This window comes from Convolutriloba macropyga, chromosome 14 (assembly GCF_964194025.1).
Source record: "Convolutriloba macropyga chromosome 14, txConMacr16.3, whole genome shotgun sequence".
Lineage (NCBI taxonomy): Eukaryota > Metazoa > Xenacoelomorpha > Acoela > Convolutidae > Convolutriloba > Convolutriloba macropyga.
In genome coordinates, this window is record NC_134481.1 from 45,989,405 (window position 1) to 46,015,324 (window position 25,920).

Genomic DNA, 25,920 nt, shown 5'->3' on the forward strand with positions numbered 1-25,920 from the left:
TTCTTCAAATTTACATAGGATTTGGGGTGGTTTGGTTTAAGTTTTTTTTCAAATGGATTGAGTTATTTTTTATTTGATTGATAATAATTTTGAGCTGTTCTTGTTAAAGAAGGTTAAGTCAAATTGTCCTAATTTTGTTGCTATTCTTTCCTGTTAATTTTGTTGCTATTTTTTTAAGTTGAAGCATAGCTGTCGATGACTTGAGCATTGAGTTTTCTTCGTACGTTGATTTGTTGTCTAACGTTGGGCATTAATGTTGAAAATATTTGATATATTTCTGATGATCAGTTGAGACTACCGCTTTTCTATTGTTGAACAAAAATTGGAAATTTCCAATAGAAAAGGTACACAAAAACGCTATTTTAGACCAAAAGAACTGTAATTATCTGTTAACTGAAAACTGCTTTGAACAATAGGCATCCCTCCATTGATTCTCCTGCATGCGATATAAGTCACTACCCAAAGAAATGCAAGTTTAGCATGGAAATTAGCGAAATAGCTGACGAATCACAAAAATACTTTTAGACTCACTGTGAAAATATTATAAAACTGTTTTTTGAAACCCTATTTGGAAAAAGTTTTACAGCCTATTCAAGACAGTAAACCCCCAAAGACATTTGAATATGCCCACATTCCCCGCTCCTGGAAAAAAGAATCCCTGTTTCAAAGAAAAAGAATCGCTGTTTCACTGCACTAACCTAGAACTGGAATTATTAAAAGACCAGTCTCAAATCTTAATTGATTTAAGAAATCAGACAGTATTCATGATATGAACTCTACTTTGTAACTCTGTCAAGAATTGGGCTTGTCATCACTAAAAACGCATCGTGCAATAAGGGAGGACAGCAAATTGAAGAAAAGACTGAAGAAAATGATGACAAAATTATTTATAAAATAAATTATAATTAATATTATAATCAAAATTTATTTCTTTTTTTAAATTCAATTTTCTATAATAAAATCAAATTAATATTGAATTAAGGAAAATCAAATAAATCATTAATTGTAAAAATCAAAGAGAAATACAAACCTGTCAGAGGCAACAATAAAACAAACAAAATTACAAAAAATAAATTTCACTGAAAACATTCTTTTCATTAACAGTTCCGAGCACACTAAAGGAACTGTCGTCTTGAATTGCAAGGGAACTTCTTCGTTTAAAAAATTGCCTATGCTGTATTGAACCTCTTGCCAATTTGCTTCAGAAAGTGTTATATACTTGGCCCATGAGAACTTGTACAGCGATTGCTGGCAGTTGTCGCACAGCCACCCGCTACAGGTTGCCTATAATTTGGTGTCTTTATTATCCTCTGCATCAGAGGCAGCCGTTCCTGGATTAGCTTTGGAGCCAGCTCCGAGGCCACTTGGCGCCAATGCATCGACAACCGTGATGTCTCAAATTAGTTGTCTCCCCGTTCCCAGGGTCATTGACTCAAACACATATATGTCTTCGCAAAGTTTGGCTCATACTCTTAAACCTTTGGCAGTTCGCCAATCAGCTTCAAATCTTTACAACGCTTTATTTTTGACATTTAACTAATGTGAAGGAAACATATCCTGAAAGGAATTAAAACGTTTTAAATCAAATCCTCCTTATTTGGTTATCCATTTTTTTAACAGCATTGTCGTACACGGGCGTCGTCCAGGGATCGATTTGAGAAATGAAACATACAAGAGAGAGACAGATTTAAGGCAGGAAAAAACTGACTTCGACAGGTTTTTAGTAAGAAAAGAACTTGTCTAAACTTTGCGTTATGTCCTCAACGATTTCTAAAGCACTGTTCGAAGTTATTATTACATTAATTTCGCTATTTTTATTATTAAAGAGTAAAGAGAACGAGGAATTGTCAATTGAAAATTAAATTGATTTAAAAAACAAACGTTCTCGAACTTTGCGTTCTTCGTCAGGTTTAACAATCAAATAAAAATCATTTAAAAGTATATAAACTTGTCTTCGACTCTATCTATTCAGTTATAAGGAATGAGTTAAAGAAAAAAGAATTTTTGATACTATTTACAGTTAAAATAACATTTACAACATTTCATATACATATATTACACCAAAATTAAATCAATCTTTATTCTGGAGTTTTTGAAAATCCCGGATGCATTGTTTTCTTTTTCTGAAAAGGGTTTTTACGTTTACTTTTATTTTTTTTTACTTTTTCCCTTTAGTTTTTATTTTTTACATTTTTTTTACATTTAGTCCTATCTGTTGTTAATATTTACTTGTTGGGGTTGCCCAAATTTTGAAATAACATGCACTAGAATAATTTTTGAGACTCAAACGTCAAATTTGTGTATTTGAACTATTACCTCAATGTCAATTCTAACTCCCGATACTCGTCGCGCGTATTTAGTTACGGTTTTAGTTTTTTGTTGCAGATCGCTGCTATCGTCATTAGTTTTTGAGCCTCGCGACATGCATCTAAGACCTCCCATTCAATTTTATGCGTTGTTACACAGCCTTCAACGCGGTGTTGACCCACAGAGAATCTTTTTTTTGGTGCTCCAAAATTTTAGTGGAAACATTTCGGCTAGTTTGGCCAACATAGATGGAACTTAATCCATTACATTTAAACCTGTATACCACATGGGATGTCAGATTTTTATCAAAGGATGATTTCAAGGTGGGCAAGCAAGTTCTCAGTGTGCTCCTTGTGAAAATGATTTGAATATCACACAATTTTTCTTTGAGTCTACTTGCAGAATTTTGAGTGATTTTTGCTCTGTTTTTAACTTAAAACATCGGTTTAGTCAAATTTTTGTTGAGACTTTTAAAAGTTTTGTGATGTTTACCTTTTTTGGGGTTTTGTTGCAACATTTACCTTCGTGTCTACTTTATCAAACTTCTGGTTGATAATATTGGATGACATTTTAGATGGATACCAACTTTCAGTCCAGATCTCTTGATTTTTCTTGGGAACTATACCAAAGTATTGCCAGTCACTGGTTGCATTGAAAATCCTATGTACAGTCCCTTGAATCACATTTTTCTTATGTTGTAACGGTGCACAGCTACGGAAATGTAAGATATCCTTTTACGATTTCTAATGGTTTTGAAAGTTATGTTAGACACTTTGAGTTGTTATCACAAATTCAGAAGTGGCAAAGAAAAGAAAAGGTAAACGGAGCGGAAACCGAAATTGTTCAACGGCCGCATTATTTTGTGTTAAGGCTACAAAAGTCGGCTATTGATTTCAATCGTGCACTTTTGTTGGACACTACGAAGAGCTATAATAAGACCATTAAAGCTTGCACACAACATTGTAATAGGAAACCTGTAGTTTTCCGGGGGCGGCTGATTTTCTTGTTGATTTGCAAACTTTAGACTTGAAAGCGTACCCTCACGAGTCTAATGAGATAAGAGAACAGTTGATTTTGAGGGGATTCCGCGAGGGCAAAAAAAATAGTCAAGTGCGACTCGAAATGAGAAAGAACTTGGTTGACGCGGATATGATTTTAGCCAAAGCTTTCAAAAGAGCACTACATATTGAAGCAGTCACGAGAATTGAGGAATAGGATAATGAGCTGCGGGTTTCTGCCATCCAGTCGAATGAAAGCGCTCAACTAGTTTTTTCGATTAACGATTTAGTGCGAACACTGCATACTAACCAATCTAAGAGGAAAGATAATCAAAAGTTTTCATCGCAAGGAGCGAGGCCAACAGAGTTTCTGCATAGAAGTGAGCGTAGTTCAAGAGAAACTGGAGATATAAATAGAAACTATAATAGCTACAACAGAAGCAGCGCTCATAATAGACGAGCCAATTGCGACAGTAGAGCTTGATGGCCAAAACCAGGAGGCGAGATCAGAAGCCGAGATTGGTCGCATTAGAGTCGTGCCGAGCAGTCAAAGACAGCGGTGAGTTTTGAGAGTGAAAAATGTCGCCGTTGCGGTCAGCGAAATCTTGCATCTAAGAAATGAAAGAATTGTTTTGAAAGTAGCAGTCCAAATCATTCTAAACAAAATTGCCCGTATTTAAAGAAAAACTAGCTGAAGATGGCGGGGCTTCATTTTCAGCTAGCTACGTAAAAACTTTGTGTGGCGGAAACACCGCAGTGGAGGCCCGGTTTGCCAAAATAATGATAAAAGACAAACTGATAATGGCCTTAATTGATAGTGGAAGTAGTGTTAATATTTTAAGCGCACACTCTACTAGCAACTGGGAGAACGGAGCCAGATCAGAGTGTGCAATAAAAATATAATGGCTGCCACCAACGGAAAAATGCCTTTGAAAGGGTCAACATATATTCAGGTCCAACTTCATAAATTTTTATCTGAGATGACAGTTGAGTTTCTAGCGACCAAAATTGGGATAACGCCTTGTTTATTGGGCATGGAATTCTTATACAATTTTGACTGCATTTAAAACCCCAGAAAAACGAACTCTTTTGCGGGACAATTGGGAAAACACTACAATTGTCCCAATAACAACGAAGTAATAAGAATCTGTTTTTAATTGCTGCTGAGGATCAAGAAATACCTCGTCGCTGCGAAGGTTTCATTAAATGCAAAAATTGTCGTTGAAAAAAGTAGCTTAACACAGCAGACAGAAATTATAGTCGAAACCATGAAAGAGTTTGAAGACAAATCACATTTTTTAATAGCGAGATCGCTCAAGGACATGGTTGATGATGTCATATGTTTTCGAGCTGTGAACCCTACATTAGAAGCAAAGAAAATTTACAAAAAGGCGAGAATCGCATGTGCGGAAACATTGAAAAAAAATTTCAAGAATACAACGAAATAAAACTGACAATAATACAAAACATAGAGATGAACTTGATTTTGAGAAGCATGTGAACCCAAGTTCAATGAGTTTGTCTTGTGGAGAAATTACGAAAGTGAGGTCACTTTGCACAAAACATGAATTAATTTTTTCGCGAAACTCAAATGATATGGGATTTTGCGACCGAGATTATCATAAAATAAATGTAAAAAAGGATGCTGTGCACTTCAGACGTAGATACGGCACCATGAGCTTCGAGAAACGAAAAGCCATCAAAAAAATTGTTGAAGACTTGGAACGAGCCGACTTAGTCAAACCAACACATTCCGACAGGGCAGCACCATCATTACTTGTACCAAAAAAAGATGGAAGCTATCGCTTGATTGTAGACTACCGGGTTCTGAGCAAACAAATAGAAACAACATGCTGGCCTTTAACACAAATAATGAGATTTTTGATTCACTGGAGAGAAACATTTACTTCTCGAACATAGAGATGTCGGGATACTTTCGGGATACTTTCAGATGGCGATGGAGGAAGAGAGTCAGAATTTATCAGCTTTTATAACGCCTCTAGGCCTGTATAATTGGACAAAACTCTCTATGAGACTGCCATCTGCTCCGGGTGCTTTTCAAAACGTAATGGACTTAATTTTTGCTGGCCTCTCTTCCGAAATGGCTCTAGTGTATCTAGATGACGTTATTGTTTTCTGACGAAATTTCAACGAACATCTGAAACAATTGGAACTGGTTTTCTAACGCTTAGGGAGAATGGATTAAAGATTAAGGGATTAAATTGCAAGTTTTTGCAAAGATGTGTCAGCTTCTTGGGGCAAATTATAACCAAGAGTGGAGTCGGGGTCGACTCCGAGAAAGTACGAGCAGTACAAAGAATCAAAGAACCATCATCCCTGAAAGACGTCAGGGCCTTTCTAGGCCTTTGTTGGCTATAATCGAAAATTTATCCCGGAATTCGGAAAAACGGCAGGATCTTTATACAGTTTACTGAATAAGTCAAATAAATTTCAATAGAGTACAGAGTGCAAAAATGCGGTAACCGAGTTAAAGAAGAAGCTTTTGAACGCCCCAGTTTTAGGATATCCAAACGATAGGGATCCGTATGCATTAACTACGGATGCTTCATTGACAGAAATTGAGCAGTTCTTACCCAAAAGCAAGGAACGAAGGATAGAGTTATTCCATATGCTTGCAAAACTCTGAGTAAATTTAAGCGAAATTGTTCAGCCACTAAGAGGGAATTGTATATAGTTGTAAACAATCAGACGTTATGCTTGCAAGAGGGATAGAGAAACTTGGCAACTTAACTTTGACATCAAACAAAGAGCAGGCAAGAAAATCCCAAATGCTGACCGTTTGTCGCGCATAAACACAGAAGACGATGAAACAACAGCTTTTGTTAAAGGTATTGCGATGGACGGAGAGCAAGACAATACCAACTATGGTAGTCGAGGTTGGCAGTTAGACAAATTGCAGAGAGTAAAACTGCGAGATTCGCAGCAAAATGACAAATTACTCAAAGAAGTATACTCCTGGGTACTAAACAAAAAACTGGAACCACGGTAAATGAGAAATGGAGCATCAAAGGAGTTGTGGAAACACTGGTTTTATTATACAAATCTTTGTCTCATAGACGGGAATTTGTATTGTAGACACCAAAGATAACCAAACTTTGAGACTGTTTACCAAATACTTGTACCATGAGAGAGTGTCCAACGTGCTTGAACTGTTGCATGACTCTCCTAACGCAGGTCACTTTGGGATTGAGAAAGCATATCAAAAAAAGGGTTTGTAAAAACTAAACTTTTATTGGCCGTGCATGAGACGTTACGTAAGAAACTGGATTGAAAATTGTTACGTATGTCTAAAAAAGAAAAGCACAAAGCAGAAACATCGGCATTCACTCACAAAATGGAAACCTAGTCATCTATTCTGGCCAATATCCCTTGATATCATGGGTCCACTTTCCGCGTCTCAAGGAGACAAGTACATTTTGCTTTTTGGTGATCAAAGCAGTAAGTGGTACGAAGCCATAACTTTAACCAATCAAGAGGCAAATACCGTGTCAAGAGCGTTTGTTGAATACTGGATAGTGAGATTCGGCTGTCCAGTCAACCTACACACTGACCAAGGGTCGAACTTTATGAAAAAATTATTTTGAAGTCTTTGCGTTGAACAAAAAATTTAGAGGACATCAACAACGTGCTACCACCCACAAGGGAACGCGATGACTGAAAGAACCAATTGGACAATAGAAAAATGTATCTCCAAGTACAAAGGCCAAAATCAACATGAGTGGATCAAATTTCTATTATTAGTGACGATGGCTTATCGATCATTAATGCATAGTGTAACAAAATACAGCCCAGCGTATGTGGTACTGGTTTTGTCTACCGTTGCATCTATAGCACACCCAAGACCGCAATATATGCAACACCAAGTGACTATGTTTTCACAATGAAACAGAAAATACAGGAAACGCATCAGTTGATGCGAGAATATATGGATGACGAACAGGAAAATCAGAAGATCTGTTATAATCGCAGTAGGTATGGACCGACCTATAAATTTGGCGAAAAAGTGTTAGTTTTCGACTCAACGTTTAAAAAAGGAGAAACAAGAAAATTCACTTCTTTCTGTAGGGGACTATAAATAATAGTTGAAATTATAAACATTTTGAAATTCAAGGTAGAAAATAAAAAGACTTTGAAATCTGTTAAGGTCCATTATGACCGACTGAAAGAAATATAAAACACGAGAAAAACCATTCACGCCAGAGCCTCAGGCGAAATGACAAACAACAGTTAAGGAGCAGAAGAATACTATTTGCACAGTGCAAGCGATGATGATATAGTTGAATTAGAATCATCAACAGACAGCAAAATCATTCTAAACACAGAAAATCAATCCGAAGCTGAGGATGCTAAGGATTCATTAAATGTTACAAATCACACGTCTGAGAATGAAGCTAAAGAATCAAAGCGAGAAACCTTTAAAGGGCAAGAGATGGCAAAAAATGTTGCAGAGAGAAGATGTGCAACTTCTTCAAAACATACAGAGTACACTGGTAAAAAACAGCAGACACAAAAATTCCAAAACCAGAAAAAAAGCCACAGGAATCTAATTGTAAAACAAAGTACTGAAGAAAAGATTAATAGTGATCCCGGGCACCAAAAAAGAGTACAAGGTCTAGCAGTCCATTCAAATTGGTGCTTGAAAATTTAAAGAATTACGTTAAGGAGCAAGATGAAGAGTACTTTAGCGGTGAAGAAACTAATGATGGTTTTGTTTCAGGAAAATCCAGAAAGAAATATTGGAACCGAAAAGAAAGGCAAGTTCGTCCGGGGCATCGTGTGATGGAGTATCACTATGTTGGTTTCTGGCATTGCTATTCATTTTTGCTTCTCCATCACCTTGTATCAATTTATACCGTTATGATTTTGACAATATCATATCAACAAAGATCTATTCTCTTGATCACAGTACAAATTGTGATAACAAAATTCGGGTATCGAAAACTAAAGAAGAAGCTAGTTTGATATATGCTGAGGTTCAGCCTGAGATAAAACTAACATTTTGAATGCTAAAGCGGCATATAAAGTGTCGGCACATTAAAAAAGCAACGTGACAATGTCGTTTTTCACACAGAGAACTCAAGACTACTAAAATCAAAATATACACTTTAAATGAGATAGTTTGTAGGAACATTTGGCAGAACAAAAACTTTGACATACCAGGTTTTGGAGATATGACCTTTAAAGTCAACAGGTTGGTGACTGAAACAATTTTACGACAGGCCAGCGAAACCGCTTATGTCGAAGAGCATAGTCAAAGCTTCATGGCAAAAAATGGGCGCGAAGGCGCTATGTATGCATAGCCTGTAGAGTGGGTTTCAGCTAAAGGAGAAAAAATTGTTGGAAATGTGGTAATCAACGCAAAAATTTTCATCGGAACAATTTTGGGGGAATCTGCTACAGAGAAACCTACTAAATTTTGAGGGTGCCTTAGGTTTCTCGAAAACTGTTTTTTATCAAAACCAAATATTTTGAAGACATAATAGTAAAGTTTTTTTCTGAAAATCAAAATGAGCAAACTTGTCAGACGATCAAACACTTTAATTGGGAGAACCCTGCAAAACATTTTGGTAACAACAAAACCATTTTACCAGCGAAAAAATAGTACAAACACAAATATGAAAATTTTGCATTAGAAATCTTAGAGGAAAAAGCAATTAATTTGTGTGGACATCAGTTGAAAACAACCGGAGTGTCAGGTGTTTTTTACTCCGAGGAATGTTCAGAACTGAAAATGGTATTCTTAAAATAACCATGGAAAGTTTCTTTCAAGCGTTGTTGGCAACTTTAATTTCCAAATTCTCCAAGAGAGGGAAATTTTTTAATGAAAATTGGAACGCTCCAATGCAAAATTCAACGACTGAAAATTCAAACAATGATTGAAATATCAAAAAACTTTGTTAGTCCATCAGTAAACGCTCATCGAGAAAGGAACTCACGTTGAAAGAGCAGGATTTGTGTTATATGTTCATAAATGTGCCATGATGGTAGCAACAATAACTAAACTTCCTTTTTGCACAGAAGAAGTTCCTGTGTTAGTAGAGGGTCAGAACTTTTCTTCTATTTGATATATGGACCCTGTTACATAAATTTTGTATCATAATTACACAATTGCTGCATGCAAACCGCTCTATCAAAATGTTGTTAAATTAGAAGACGGCAGTTTTCAACAATATGGAGAAGCCTTGAAGAAATTCAATCTTGAGATATATCAGTGGTCGATGAATAGTAACTTAAATGTAAGCGATAAAAAGCTGCATCGCAGCTTTTTCTCCACATCAGACGTAAAACAGAGTCAAATTGCTCGAACAATTTGCCATATTAGTAAAAGAATTATCAGTAGGGAAGCATTCCGAGATTCTGATGGAAAAAACAGTCATGAAAATTTTATTCACAGGAACACCCAGTTCCAACAAGAATTTTTTCTAACAAATGAAATAACAATTTGTTTTGGAATTTTAGAACTAAAAGCTAATACATTTGGTTAAAAGCAAAGGAGATAACAGTCTTCCTCACTTTTCAATTTGTGAAAAATTTTCCTTCTTTGTTCATCTATTTAGGATTAGTTATTACTGGGGCTTCTTGGCAACAACTTTTGCGGAGTCTTGACCCCATGACGGGAACACGCATGTATAATCAATTACTCAAATTAATAAATAAACGCCAAGAAAAAAATGGTTGAAGAAAGAGAGTCCTTAAAAGAATCAGTTGCTTAAAAAAGAAAGAAAAAGAAAAATAAGTTGTCTTGAGTTCGAGACCAAAAAAACGGAACGTCTCGAGTTCGAGACCAAAAAAAGAAAGGACAAATCTTGCGATCAAGATTGAAAAAATTGAGAAACTTTAGAAGCAAAAAGGGCTTTCTATCCAATATAGCGGGTAACGAGATCCTAACGTTGGTGAATATGTGTACTACATGCCCGAAATGTGGAGAGTTTTTCCAGAGATTTCCCCGGGATTGTAAAGTGTGGATTCTTGTCTGTCGCGGACTTGGAAATTATCTTCGCTAAAACATCTGGCACCAGACAATGTTCGGTCGCGTGCTCTGCAGACCGAAGTGGAACTGCAATACCATTGTTTACAGTTAATGAAGTTGAAGAGTACTACCTCTTCACTTCAAAAAAACCTCATCATGCTTGAACAGGAACTGGATAACTATTGCAGCAAGACCAAAGTGGCAACAAAAGAAGTTTTGGGCAAATGGAGGGCCAAATTTGAGGCGTTACAAGATAATTTAAAGGCAGCAGAAGCTAGAAATGCTGAACAGGAGCAATTGATTGAGGTTTTGAAGCAAGAGTTGGCCGATTTAAATGTCAAAGCTGCTAAGAAGGGTGAAGCCACAAACAAAATGGAGAAATTGGATAAACAATTGAGGTCAGAGTTTGAGCAGCTGGAACAATACAACCAGTATTTGGCCGACGACTGCCAAAAAAAGATTCTGATTGATTGACAAAAAGTACTCTTAGAAACGACGAGGCTTAAACAAAGGCCACGGAAAAATGTTTATCCGGGATTCGGAATGAAAATATTATGAACCGGCCTGTAACGCTATACGGGATTTTGTTGGTAAAAAGTTCTGCTTCAAAAAATAAGATCAAGAAGCACTACCACAAAATGAACCTGTTGACTTGCCCTGATGCTGGTGGAGGAATGAATTCTTCAAGACCATCAAACGGACGTCTCAAACTCTGACAAATAATGCGGCATGGGAATCGTACAACATATTGATGAGGCAGATAAGGTCGATGAGGTGAATAACCACAACTTATAATTAAACTGTTCATTTGAATCTACAAACTTTTGTATAGTAAGACCTTCATATAATAAGATCTGTGAACAAAAATATTATTTGACTTTGAGTGAGTGGTGCACTCTATTGTTGTTAAGAGGGGGCAGTGTGAGTGTCACACGTATATTAAAAAGATGTACTAAAAACTTTGGGTTTCAAGGTTTAAGATTTAGCTTAAAACTTGATTTCTTTCCTGGTTTATGGCTGACACAAAATTGATAGGTGTCAGAAGAGAAAATAGACCTGTAATTAGACAGAGCTCGGGCTTGGAGCGAACTCAACGAAACTGACATGCCTTTGTTGACTTGGTTAATTGACCACGATGATGGAACCAATTTTGGGTACCAACCAAAGCGAAGAATAAATTCATTAATTGAACACCAAAACTACCATTAGGGCTAAACACTCTATTAAATCTCAATCTAATTAAACCAATTCTTCTTCACCCTAATCTACTTAACAATTTAAATTCTAACTTTGCAATTTAACCAAGTACCATGCTCAATTAGCCAAAGACATAGAGTATTGCGCACGGAAGGCTACTTTAATTGTTACCCTTGAGAGAACACACTTTGTCATCCACATGCCCCTTGAAAATTTCAATTCCTGTGTGTCCTCTGTTGTACCCTCTGCACAATAGGAACAGATCCATACGTTATCCTGCATGTTCAGATACTCCGTGTCACTGATAGTTTTGCACTTTGTATGCGACCAGTTTTTGCATGATTTGCACGCAACTCTTTTGCCAGTCAATAGGATGCATTGGTTACAATTGAAGCACATTTCCTTCATGTCAAGAGTTCTGTTCTGCCTTCCCTCACTTGATTTCTGCAATTAATTTTCAGTAGATTTCATCCACAAAGTTGACAAAAAAATCGCCAGGAAAGCACCCATTGTTAAGCCGTCCAATTTTTTGTAACATGTTTTAATACTCTAAAATTGAAGATTTCTTTCGGCTAGTCGCAAAAGGTTCTTCGTAGATAACCTCGGAATCTCAGGAACGTCGTCACTAGAATACAGTTTTTTAAGCGCAATTTCAGCTGCCTCCTCGACTGGTACATTGGTGTACAATATTTTAACATCGAGAGTTACCAATAACAATTCTTCCTCCGAATTGGTAGCCTCTAAAATGGCTCTGGAACATGGTGACCGCTGGAAAAAGGGAGACCGAAATTTATTGAGATTCTCGTTACTGCTACCGAGTTTTTACCAAACCGGCCGATATGGCGTATCATTTTTTGTTTTTTAAAAAGTCCATACAACCTTACCGGATTGATCCAGGTGTCCCAAGCCTGTGATAAACTTTTTTATTTATCTTTCCCTGTTTAATTTTTTGATGCAAACTGAAATTTATCAGTTTCACAGTTATCATCGCTTTCTCCATTACGAGCCTCAACTGAGTGGAACTAAGGATATTTTATTTTATCCGAGTATGTTGTCTCTTTCAAAACACAAAAACCACAACGGTACAGCTAGTAGTTTTTTATCTTCCAAAAAATCATTATTTTTTTAAAATCTATTTATTGTTGTCTCACGTACGGTCTGGTCTTGGCCTACCAATTCGCCTACCTATTTCGCTTAAATTTTCACCATCAGTGTTGTTCTCCCTTAACGCACGAACTAATCTCTATAACCGCAAGGACGTGCAGTTCATTAAATTTGTCTCTAATCGGATGCTTTGGAGCTAATGATAAGACGTCCAGGACAAATTTCGGCATGTCAACACCGACCAATGTAACAACATTATTATGAGCTCCATTCCACAAAGGCCAGTAACTTGTTCTTAAGTCTCTTTCTAATCAATTCGGAGTGATACCTCATTTCCTCTGTAATGCTGTACACAATTGATGGTAAAAGTTCTTTTTTCACCTCTTTTTTGAGAATGTCCCTATCCTCCTCAAGTTTTTCCTCGAACAATTTAAGGCTTTGTTCCAGAAGACTTATTTCTTTCCGTAAGAGTTTACGGTGAAAACAGTTATAAAAAAAACATGGTTTCCCTTTTTCGCTACGATGCCTGAACAAAAAGTGAATATTTGGCTGAAGCAAAAAAAACCAGACTGGCATATATCCCCAATTTTGAAAAAAAATGGAATAACTATTCGGTGGTCATAATTAATTTGATTCGGTATATAGTATATCGATCTGATTGCCATTTTGGAGAGAACATGTTTGAGTACTTAAATCTTTTGCATTTATTTGTTCTGTCTTTAAAATTACGTCTACAGAATAATTGTTCGAAAAAAATAGTCAACCTGTTTTGGCAGTTTTCAGAAATTTTTTATGCCTGCTTTGATCAAGTTCTAAAACTGGCGTTCGCAATGATGTAATAACATCGAAATCACTGAACCCAATTTGGTTCACACCTATCGGCATCATTCTTTAAATATGTTACTACTGTTAAGCTTTTCCGTGTATTAAATGGTTGCGAATTAATGACGTGATTCAGTTACTGGAATATAAAATTTGCCGATTAGAAAGCTGTGAAACCTATATTATTATTATTATTATTATTATTATGACTTCGTGGATATGCCACTGGAATGTTATTTCCGCTGTTAGGTTCTAGGATGTGCACGACAGTTTTCACAGATACAAATGAATGTCCATGTGCAAGGATTCTGCTCATTCCAGTTTCTTTCCAAATAGCTCCACATGTATTCAATGAGTTTCCTCTTCAGTTGCTGCTCACAGAAGAAGTCCATCACTTTCTGGATGACGTTCACTCGAAACCCCGTTCTGTACCAGAAGTTCAGTCTCTGAACCTCATATTTGACCTCTGGGAGTGCCACTCTTTTCCTTCTGTCCTCTCCAACAACTCGGATTTCTGAGAATTCCACATCATACTTGCCGCTCAGAAGGCTACTCAACATCAACAGATCTTTCAATACTTTAAAATAAAGTGGTGGTAGTAGATTCGATTTTAAAATAGCGTCCTTGTAGTCAATACTCCCGCAGATCCATCTCATTGCTTTCTTATGGAAGGATTCCATGATCTGGTATTCAGATTTTCTAAGTTCCCAGCATTCCGATGAGAAGAGCAGGATTGGTGAAATAAGTTATTTATATTGAGAGAGGGAGAGAGAGAAAAGTAGTATGCCATTGATTGTGGTACACCAATTATGGGTCTTTCCCATTATTGCCCCCCCCCCCAGCTTAGTGGTCAGATAACTCATGTCCCCCCAATCATGTTAAACATACCATAATGGTGTGGGGGGAGGGGGGTTATAATAGGAAAGACCTCCAATTATTTGCATTGAAAAAGCTCTCATGAAGTGACAGCTCTCATGGCTGTCCGGCTAACAGGAGTCATTTTGGAACAAAATAGTTTTAGCGGCGTGAAATTGTCAGACTAGTACACATTGACGTCCTTGAATGAGAATGGAACCTAAATGAATATCCGCGCAGTTGTGATCTATGGAAATAATTCTCTGAATGCTGAGAAACTCAGTTGCTCGAGCTTAATGCGTTACTATGGTCGGTTTGTATCATCCGGTGTTCTGTACAGCAATGATCCTCTTGAATGTGCGGAAATCGATTCTTGGTTAACCATTGCCGATGATATTGCGGAAGGAAAATTAACTAATTTTGAAGCAGTTGATAAACGAATTTCGACTCTTACCTATTTGGTAGGGCACCGTTTCACAGTGGCCGACGTGTCATTGGCCAACGCTTTGTATTTTTGCAAAGTTGACATTGAAAAGTTCACTCACATAAAACGCTGGCAGAAATTGATGATGACCGAAATCAGTATGCCGACAAACTTGCCTCAAATGAAAAGTGGTGCTTCAGTAGAAGGTAGTCCAAAATTTGCCGATTAGAAAGCTGTGAAACCTATATTGAGAGAGGGAGAGAGAGAAAAGTAGTATGCCATTGATTGTGGTACACCAATTATGGGTCTTTCCCATTATTGCCCCCCCCCCCCCCCAGCTTAGTGGTCAGATAACTCATGTCCCCCCAATCATGTTAAACATACCATAATGGTGTGGGGGGAGGGGGGTTATAATAGGAAAGACCTCCAATTATTTGCATTGAAAAAGCTCTCATGAAGTGACAGCTCTCATGGCTGTCCGGCTAACAGGAGTCATTTTGGAACAAAATAGTTTTAGCGGCGTGAAATTGTCAGACTAGTACACATTGACGTCCTTGAATGAGAATGGAACCTAAATGAATATCCGCGCAGTTGTGATCTATGGAAATAATTCTCTGAATGCTCTATGAATTGGATGGCTGAAATCAATAACAATTGTTTTTCCCCTTCTTCCGAAACAAATAATGGCTAATCAAGATTCCATGGCGCCCCGCATTCAGTTGTGCGTTTTACACCCCGCTACAAGAGATTGATCTATCATTTTGTAATCGCTTTCATTGCCATAGCTTTCAGAAATGCCGGACTGTCTTGTGTAAGCTGTAGGTCTCTCTTACTTCGCTTTCTTGACTGCTATCTAGTTCGGCAATAGTTGAGTCTTACTTTCTATGTATTGCATCAGACGGCAACAAATGTACCGAATGACGTTAGCGCCACATTTAGATATGACGTTATTCAGAGGTGATACATTTAGACTCTCTGGTAGTTTTTTGTTAAGAATCATTTGAAGCGTAGACTTAAAAGCTTACGGTTGTATACAAAGAATTCGTTTTTTTCAGAGATGTTGTCATTGTTACCTTTGTTAAGTCAATATTCACAGTCGCATGGACTCTCGTTCGACGCAAAATTAGAGGGTGATAGCGTTGTTCTGAATGGAACAAAATTTGAGAAACTTAGTTGCTCGAGCTTAATGCGTTACTATGGTCGGTTTGTATCATCCGGTGTTCTGTACAGCAATGATCCTCTTGAATGTGCGGAAATCGATTCTTGGTTAACCATTGCCGATGATATTGCGGAAGGAAAATTAACTAATTTTGAAGCAGTTGATAAACGAATTTCGACTCTTACCTATTTGGTAGGGCACCGTTTCACAGTGGCCGACGTGTCATTGGCCAACGCTTTGTATTTTTGCAAAGTTGACATTGAAAAGTTCACTCACATAAAACGCTGGCAGAAATTGATGATGACCGAAATCAGTATGCCGACAAACTTGCCTCAAATGAAAAGTGGTGCTTCAGTAGAAGGTAGTCCAAAAAAGAAAGCAAAGCAGGAGGACGTTGGTAAATTTGTGGATCTTCCTGGGGCTGAAATGGGAAAGGTGGTTGTTCGATTCCCGCCAGAGGCTAGTGGATACCTTCATGTTGGCCATGCCAAAGCCGCACTAGTCAACCAATACTATCAGCAGACTTTCCAAGGAAAATTGATTCTACGATTTGACGATACAAATCCTGCCAAGGAGAATGAGCACTTTGAGAACGTGATTAGAAAGGATCTGGAAATGCTGGAAGTTAAACCAGATTGCGAAACCAGAACATCGGACTACTTCGACGTTATGCTTGATTTATGTGAGAAAATGATAAAAGACGCGAACGCTTATGCTGACGATACCGATGCTGACACAATGAAGAAAGAACGCGAAGCTAGAACTGAAAGTAAAAACAGGAGCAACAGTGTCGAGAAAAATCTTGCCATGTGGCGCGAAATGGTGAAAGGTACTGATTATGGTCAACAATGTTGCATACGTGCCAAAGTCGACATGAACTCAAACAATGGATGTATGAGGGACCCAACCCTTTACAGGTGTAAGAACGAAAGTCATGTCGCGACTGGTGACAAGTACAAAGCATATCCAACTTATGATTTCGCGTGTCCAATAGTCGACAGTATTGAAGGTGTAACCCATGCATTAAGGACGACAGAATATCACGACAGGGATGAGCAGTATTACTGGTTAATTGAAAAATTGCAACTCAGGAAGCCTTACATTTGGGAGTACGCTAGATTAAATCTGCAAAACACCGTTTTGTCCAAACGAAAGCTGACCTGGTTGGTCAATCAAGGAGTTGTTGATTCCTGGGAAGATCCGAGGTTCCCAACAGTTCGTGGAATTTTGAGACATGGAATGACTGTGCAGGGTCTGAAAGATTTTATCGCAGCGCAGGGAGGTTCAAAATCGATTGTGCAAATGGAATGGGATAAAATTTGGGCTTTTAATAAGAAAATCATTGATCCGATTGCGCCCAGATACACGGCACTCAGCGAGGAAAAATTGGTACCTGTAACTCTCTCAGGAATTGATTGTGAAGAAATGAAGGAGCAGCAACTACATCCCAAAAACAAAGAGGTTGGTACTAAACAGGTGGCTTACTGTAAGGTTATATTAATTGAACAACAAGATGCAGTTTTGCTCAAAGAAGACGAAAGTGTGACTTTAATCAACTGGGGAAATTGCATTATCAAGAAAATTGAGAGATCCGATGATGGGAACGAAGTTACCAGTATCCAAGGACAGTTGAATCTGGAGGATACGAACTTCAAAGCTACTAAACACAAACTAACTTGGCTCCCAGAAAAACACTCACAAGTCAACTCTATTCCAATAATTGCCAGAACCTATTCACATCTGATTTCAAAGCCTGTCTTAGGCAAAGACGAAGAAATGAAAGACTTTGTAAACTGGGATTCCTTAAAAGAGGAAAACTTGCTGGGAGATCATAACATGGCAAGCGTGAAATTAAGAGACATCATTCAAATTCAGAGGAAAGGGTTCTTTATCTGTGATCGCCCGTACGAACCCTTCAACCCTGTTATTGGGAAAGACCTCCCTGCAATCTTTATTTATATCCCAGACGGGCACAAGTCCCAAGAAGACCAGGAAAAACAACAAGTTCAAGTCACTTCAAAGAGTTCGAAGCAAAACAAAGAGTTGAATGATTCGAAGAAACAAAAGCAGAACCCTAAAACAGCGGAATCGGGCGATTCCAAATCAAATCAAAGCTTGGATTTGACGGCTGTTAGGAAACTATTTGAATCTATTTCAGCTCAAGGCGATGAAGTGAGAAAATTGAAGACAGAGAAAAAGCCACAAGAGGAAGTCAAACCAGCAGTTGATAGATTGCTTGCCTTGAAAGTCGAGTTCAAAGCAATGACAGGGATTGATCATTCTCCAAAAGCTATGGAAAAACTCTCAGCAGGAGGTGTTGAAGGCTCTGAAAATCAGGAAAAGCCGAAGGAAAAGGAAGCGAAGAAGCAGAAAGATAACAAAACAGTAGAATTGGGTGACACAAATTTGGTGAAAAATATTGATTTAACTGCTGTGAAAAAACTGGTCGACAGCATTACTGAACAAGGCAATTTAGTCCGAGAGTTAAAGACTGCGAAGAAACCACAAGACGAAGTAAAACCAGCTGTTGACAAGTTGCTAGCGTTAAAGGCTGAGTTCAAGACTTTAACTGGATCTGATTATAATCCCCAAGTTGCTGAGAAATTGCTAGCTTCTAAAGCCGAAACTACCCAATCGAATAACACTGATGTTAACATTGACGACCTTGACCAGAAGATTTCAGCTCAAGGTGAGAAAATCAGAGCTCTGAAGGCCCAAAAAGCTTCAAAAGACGAAGTTCAACCCGAGGTAAATATTCTATTGGAACTGAAAACACAGTTTAAGAATTCAACTGGCAATGATTGGAAACCGAAAGCAGCAGCAGGCGGAGATGGTGGTGATAAGAAATCTACCCCAGCTAAGGAACATGATAAAGAGAACGCGAAAGGGTCGAAAAAGCAAGAGAAAAAGAAAGGCCAAGATAAGCCGAAGGAAAAGCAACAAGGTGGCAATGATGGTGATGGTGGCGACGGTGGGTATAAAAAGAAGGAAACGAAATTGGGTTTGGGAATCACAATGGAAGATAATTACTCGGAGTGGTATACGCAAGTTATCACGAAAGCTGAAATGATTGAGTATTATGACGTATCTGGGTGTTACGTGTTGCGACCTCTTTCATACGCAATTTGGGAAAAGATTCAAAGTTTCTTTGACGGAGAGATTAAAAAGCTGGACGTTGAGAATGTTTACTTTCCAATGTTTGTTTCAAAGTCTGCCCTGGAACGTGAGAAAGATCACATTGCCGATTTTGCCCCAGAGGTTGCGTGGGTGACGCGGTCGGGTAAAAGTGAGTTAGCCGAGCCGATTGCAATTCGACCCACGAGTGAAACTGTGATGTACCCTTCTTATGCTAAATGGATTCAAAGTCATCGAGATTTGCCCTTAAAGTTGAACCAGTGGAACAATGTTGTGAGGTGGGAGTTTAAGAACCCAACGCCTTTCTTGAGAACTCGCGAGTTTCTGTGGCAGGAAGGTCACACCGCATTTGCAACTCGAGAGGAGGCCGTTGAAGAAGTGCACGCAATTTTGGACCTGTACGCACGCGTGTACGAGGAACTTCTGGCGATTCCCGTGATCAAAGGTAGGAAAACTGAGAAGGAAAAATTCCCTGGCGCTGATTTTACGACAACAGTTGAAGCTTTCATATCTCAATGTGGACGAGGAATACAAGGAGCGACTAGTCACCATTTGGGACAGAATTTCTCGAAGATGTTCAACATTGTGTTTGAAAATCCAGATAAGCCAGGCGAGCAATGTTTTGCGCATCAGAACTCCTGGGGGTTGTCAACGCGAACTATCGGAACTATGGTTATGGCTCATAGCGATAACAAAGGGTTGGTTTTACCTCCTAAAGTTGCTCATTTCAAACTGGTTGTGGTTCCCTGTGGTATCACAGATCAAACAAACGAAAAGGAATTGTTCGACAACTGCTCTAAGATGTGCCAGGAGCTAAATGATCATGGTCTCAAAGCGAAGACAGATCTGCGCCCGAATTACAGCCCTGGGTGGAAGTTCAACCACTGGGAGTTGAAAGGGGTTCCAATCCGAGTTGAAATTGGTCCCAAAGATCTCCAGAAAGGTCAAGTCACCATGGTCCGGCGAGATACTGGCGAACGGTCCTTTGTCAAACGTGATCAAGTTATCACAGCGGTCGAGGAAATGCTGGATGTTATCCAGAAAAACTTGCTGGAGAGGGCGAAGACTAACTTGAGCACGCATTTGAAGGTCACAAAGAGTTTTGACGAGTTTTGCTCGTTGCTGGATCAGAAGAATATTTTACTGGCACCGTTCTGTGGTGATAAAGATTGCGAAGGCGAAATCAAGGAAGAAAGTGCCAAAGGTCGAGATCTGGACGCTAATGCTCCGTCTATGGGAGCCAAGAGTCTGTGTATCCCATTCGAACAGCCAGAGGGTGAAGACGTGACCAAGTGCGCTTGTATCAAACCAGGGTGCAAAAATGCGCCAAAGAAGTTTACTTTGTTCGGTCGGAGCTATTAATGAATTAAAGCAATTGATATCAATTTAATTAAATTGATAAAGCTGTAAATTATTTGTTACTCTGTGTTTGTCCTGAATGTCGGAGGGGATTGGTACCAGAGAATCTGAACTGCTTTAATTTGTTTTAAAGAAGTTAAAAAGTCATCAAATTTAATAATTACGCTTTGTATATTTAATAAAGGTTGCTTTTTCCGCTTAGTTCTTTGTGTCTTCTAAAAAGCACCAGATTTATTATATTCATTGCAATGACCAATTTTTGAGTTCTGATCTGAGAGCAATTGATAATTAATTATTACTGAATAGCTTTCGATGTTCGACCCTCCTCATGTTTTAATGACCGGCTTTCATTTCAGTTTTCCATCAAAATTTATTTAAATGGCTTCAGTTTTCACCTTATTTTAGCCTCACTTTCTGTTCGATGCCGTTTTCTATGTCAATAAACCTCCACAGTGCGTTTTTTTAAATCTTGAAGTGCTATATTATATAGGGAATTATTGGAAGAAGTGTTTGGGGGATCTAAAGCATTTCAACTACTGTGAAAGTGGAACGGTACTGGATACGAAACAACACCTGTTACTTGCAAGCTTAGTGTGCTAATGATTACACCACTATTAATCTTGTCTTAATCTCTCGGACTTGGGTATCCCTAGTAATCTATTCTCTTGTTGCTCGAGTCTTTATTTCTCTAGCCAATTATACGTTAAACCCAAGTAGAGCTCATTGTCAAGCTGTGTCAACCCTTATCTTATGCCCAATTTAATCAGATTTTATCTATCGGCCTTCTAACAAGGAACGTTCCTCGTTCCTTATCTATGGAAATTATGTCAAAACACTAGGCTACCGCAAATTCTTTTTCAATTTTTATGGCTCAGTTAACGTTGTTGCAGTGGTAGAACATTTAAATATTAACTAATATGATTTTGGATTTCGAAATGGAAGAGTCTAGCATTCTTCCCCCTCCATATCTGCTGTGTCTATCGTGACCTCCTCGTAATCCTGTTCCAGGGCAGCCAGATCTTCCCTGGCTTCTGAGAACTCCCCCTCCTCCATCCCCTCCCCCACATACCAATGCACAAATGCCCGTTTTGAGTACATCAAGTCGAACTTGTAGTCCAGTCTAGCCCAGGCTTCTGCGATAGCTGAGGTGTTTGTTAGCATGCAGACTGCTCTCAATACCTGTAACTTATGGTATCGTGAACTTTACTTTACTTCAACTTACATTTTAAATGCGTGGATATCGCGCCTTTTTTTTGCTTTTCATCTAATGAAATTTTCTGGCATGCATGCTGTGGGTGGCTTTTTTCAGGCCAAAAGATAAATTTTGAAAAGCCTTGAATTGCTTCCAAATGAAGTTGGAAGCAATTATTGTCGTGCTTTTGGATAAATTTTCAAAGATTTTCGATTGCCTCTTTTCGTTCATGACTTTTTGGGTGTCTGAATTGCTCCTTCATTCGCATTAATAAGCAGCTGAACTCAATTTACTCAATTGTTAATAACTAAAAAGTCAAGTGAGAAGTGCACTGAATTTGATTTCATTCTCTCAATTTAAATCACCGTTATGGTCGACAAAAAGTTCTTTAAAAAATATTCGCAAAGCATCAGAAATTATGCCCCCGGCTGAAGCGAGCTGCAGTATTAACTTCGATTTAAGGCTTCAATTTAAGGAATTGGCTAGCAATTCTTCTGATGTTATTCGGCCACAAGATTTAGCTGACATTTTTTGAGCGCAGCATTTGCAAATTCCACAAAAAATTAAAGAAAAGGCGGAGTTGAGAATGGAAATTGAAAAGGCGGATCTAAGAATGCGGAAAGCTTTACGAGTTTTGCTCTTGGCTAGAGATGACTTTTTGCGTGATCATACACAATGGGTGGAGCCGTATTCAAGTTTTTTTTGTTACAACTTTTTGGGCGATTGATTTTTTTGGTATAAAAATTTATCAATCGAAAAACAATTTTCAAGTGAGACAAAAAATGAGATAGCCTTTTTGAAATCTGAAAATTTTGTAATTCCTTAGAAAAAAGCAAGGGTTTTATGATTTTCAGCTTTCGAAATTCTACTTGCCAGCAAAAATATGCGAATACCGAAACCAGTTAGCATAACACCATTGTTAGTTTCAGCTATGAAAGTTTGAGAATCAGCGTTATTTTAATAGATGAGGAACTAATAGCTGATGGAAACTTAAGAATGATGTTTATTATAAAAGATTACCAACTAATATCATTTGATTTTTTCCTCAAAAAACGGGTTCCGAATAGGTTTCAGCTGAGTTTTGCTTCTTATTTGTTTTTGTGTATGGAATGGAAACGTTGTTTTGCCAAAACGTTGACTTACAGCTTATATGAAAGCTTTGTACAAAATTCAATAATGAAATTGAAACAAATAGTTACGTATGCCCTTGAACGAAGTTTAAAGCAATTACTGTAAACGTGTGTGTCTTTGTGAAAAATTTTTGCTTGACCGTTTATGTATTTCTGTTCAAGAGCAAACTTCGATTTCAAGTTTCATTCAATTTTTTTTCTTGAGTGATTGCAATTGCTCTCATTCCAAAATAAAGTTTTTATTAAAATAAAAGCGATTGTGAGCAAGTGATTAGCAAAACCGTTACAGCTTAGTTGTTATGATGTCACACTGATGTTTGGAGGCTGAGGGTTGAAACCCTAATGGGGCGCGCTTTTAAACTTATAAAAAATTTTTAAGCTACACCCCCTAAATTAAATAGCCTCTCCACGAATGTTGTTTGAGATTAATTCATTGGACGTTTGCTATTATTTGGTATACTAGTTTATTTGATTTAATTTTTCAGCAGAAACCTATACTTTAAACAGTAGCAATTGGAGCTGATGGTTTTACTCTGTACATCTGAGTTTTGGCTTAAATGTTTTCTTGCATGTTCTTTTTTGATCTCATCTGATATTTGGTTTTTGTCAAAAAAAAGGATAGTTTCCGAGGTGTTGTTTTTCTCTCAATTTTGTGGTGTTGTAATGCCAAGTGTCTTTTTAATCTTCTATCTTAGGCCCATAGTTTTAATACAGATCTTTCGCCTCGTTAGCTGTAGTATTAGTAGACCTGGATTTGGTTTGAACCACGGGATTCAGAACCTTCAGTTTCCGGTGTCAGTTTCAAGCCGTCAGAATATTTGTTTAGTTTTTGAAGTTCATTACAGTGTTTACAGGTGCATTTTAGTTGTCATGTACTCTTTTGTATTACAACGGTCGTGTAACTTTTCGTCGCACGTGTCTTTACATAGTAGTGTGCCATTTTATAAATGTATCTAGAACCAAAGTTGACTGGATCTCAAAAATATTGCCCGGCATCTCCGAATTTGTTGCGAAATCCTCGCCCTTCCAAGCAACGTAAAGTTATGGAATGGCGGCCAATAGCTGCACTGGGGAGGTGGGCAAGAATATTATAAATTAAGATTTTGTTTGACTATCTAACCTTTGCTAAGTCTCCGCCTGGTACAACCGTCGGTGGCTGGTAGTTGATGCCGACTTTGAACCCGGTAGGACACCAGTCCACAAAATTGATAGCTTTCTTAGACTTGATATTTGCAATGGCGTAGTTCACGTCTTTGGGAGTGACAGCTCCTCTGTATAACAAACACACTGACATGTATTTACCCTGTCTGGGGTCACATTTCACCATCTGAGCTGCTGGTTCAAAACACTGGTTCGTAATTTCAGCCGTTGTTAATTGTTCGTGGTATGCTTTTTCTGCCGAAATAATCGGCGCGTACGTGACCAAAGGGAAGTGTATTCTTGGATATGGAACCAAATTTGTCTGGAATTCGGTCAAGTCGACGTTTAACGCACCATCGAAGCGAAGCGATGCCGTGATCGCAGAAACTACTTGACCTATCAACCGGTTTAAGTTTGTGTATGTTGGTCTGTCTACGTCAATATACCTTGCGCAAATATCATAAATAGCTTCGTTGTCAACTAGAAAGCAAACGTCAGATTGTTCCAAGCTACAGTGAGTGGTGAGAACCGCGTTATATGGCTCCACGACTGCTGTTGAGATTTGCGGAGCCGGGTAAACCGCGAACTCGAGTTTACTTCGCCTGCCGTAATCAGCGCTTAGTCTTTCCATAAGCAAAGATGTGAAACCGGATCCGGTTCCCCCACCGAATGAGTGGAAGAGTAGAAATCCTTGCAGACCATCGCAAATGTCCGCAAGACGTCGGATTCTGTCCAGAACGAGGTCAACTATTTCTTTTCCCACTGTGTAATGACCTCTGGCGTAGTTGTTTGCGGCATCTTCTTTACCAGTTATCAGCTGTTCGGGGTGAAATAATTGTCGATAAGTACCTGTTCTGACTTCGTCAACCACGGTGGGCTCAAGGTCGAACAGAATGGCCCTGGGTACGTGCTTTCCAGCCCCTGTATTGCTGAAAAATGTCAGAAATGAGTCATCCGTGGGCCAACTTGTAGCCATGAATCCATCGGGGGCTATTCCGTGCTCTAAACAGTACAATTCCCAGCATGCGTTAGCTATTTGAACTCCCGCTTGGCCGATGTGAATTGAAATAACTTCTCTCATTATGTTGACAACTTTCAATGTTTCAACTGGTTGGTTTACTGTTGCCTTGACAATGATATTTAGTCTTCGGTGTATGTAACTTGGTTACTTAAAGACTTCAACGCGTAATTCCTAAATCAATGATCCGAGTTGGGTGTTTATTTAGATCGAATTATTCAACATCTAGAATTGTATCTTATGTGAAAGAAATGTGTGAACTTTGGCAATGTATTGATTAGCTGATTTAATGGTGGTTACGTTGGTTTTTAATGAAGTACTGTGGGATACAGCTGTTGAAAATGGCACGTGCGCTGTTACGATAAAGACCCTTTATTAGTTAAACGCCATTTTGTTTCCGTACTTTTTAATTCTCAGTAGGGTATTTGTCGACTGTCACCACCCTTAATTGATTAGATGATTAAAATTTGGATCTATTCTGTTTCGCAAACACCCCCGCCCCCGCAGTGTTTTTTACGCCCCCCAGTTACAATAGCACGTGCGCCTGGGGGCGTAAAAAATATAAGCTCACTAAGCTTCGCAAAACAGAATAGATCCTAAAATTTAATGATTTCCCATTCCTGGAAGTCAAAATGAGGTTTTTGTCTGATGCTAACGATTTTTGGATCTAGTGCCAGACCTCTTAGCTTTGTGGGTTTCTAACTTCTGCGCTTCCCACGCGGACCTTCATTTTTTGTGCTAAATAAAGGGCATGACTTTCGAATCCTGTATTGGTGGAATTATTTTTAAACTGATTTTATCGACAACACAGACACAAGGGGTGCATTAGTTTTATTGACTAATAACGCTATAAAGATCCCCCTCCCCCTCCTCTGAGATTATTGGTGATATATCTTTCCGGGGGGGGGGGGGGGGGGCATAAAAGCTGAAGCAGATAAGATCCAGCTATAATTATTCTCTGTACTTGTGACCGAAGATAATCAGAGAGGCTCGGTTCGTTGCATATAATTAATTTCAGTCCCTGTTTGAGTTTTCACGTCTTGAACTCAGATGTATTTCCGAGAAATTACTCAAGTGACTCATGCTCCA

At 38.4% G+C, this 25,920-nt stretch overlaps 2 protein-coding genes across 2 annotated transcripts; one reads left to right on the top strand and one right to left on the bottom strand.

Annotated features, from left to right (window-relative positions):
* Positions 1 to 15,693: 15,693 nt before the first annotated feature.
* On the top strand, positions 15,694 to 20,552 carry LOC142353543 (bifunctional glutamate/proline--tRNA ligase-like). Its single transcript, XM_075405804.1, has one exon. It carries the CDS (start codon positions 15,756 to 15,758, stop codon positions 20,352 to 20,354), a length of 4,599 nt encoding a protein of 1,532 aa, XP_075261919.1. The 5' UTR covers positions 15,694 to 15,755; the 3' UTR covers positions 20,355 to 20,552.
* Positions 20,553 to 21,193: 641 nt separating this feature from the next.
* Positions 21,194 to 25,182, bottom strand: LOC142353544 (tubulin alpha-1 chain-like). Its single transcript, XM_075405805.1, has 2 exons — positions 23,794 to 25,182; positions 21,194 to 21,530 (listed from the first exon to the last, which is right to left on the bottom strand). The coding sequence occupies exons 1-2, from the start codon at positions 24,892 to 24,894 to the stop codon at positions 21,297 to 21,299; spliced, it is 1,335 nt and encodes a 444-aa protein (XP_075261920.1). The 5' UTR covers positions 24,895 to 25,182; the 3' UTR covers positions 21,194 to 21,296.
* Positions 25,183 to 25,920: the final 738 nt, after the last annotated feature.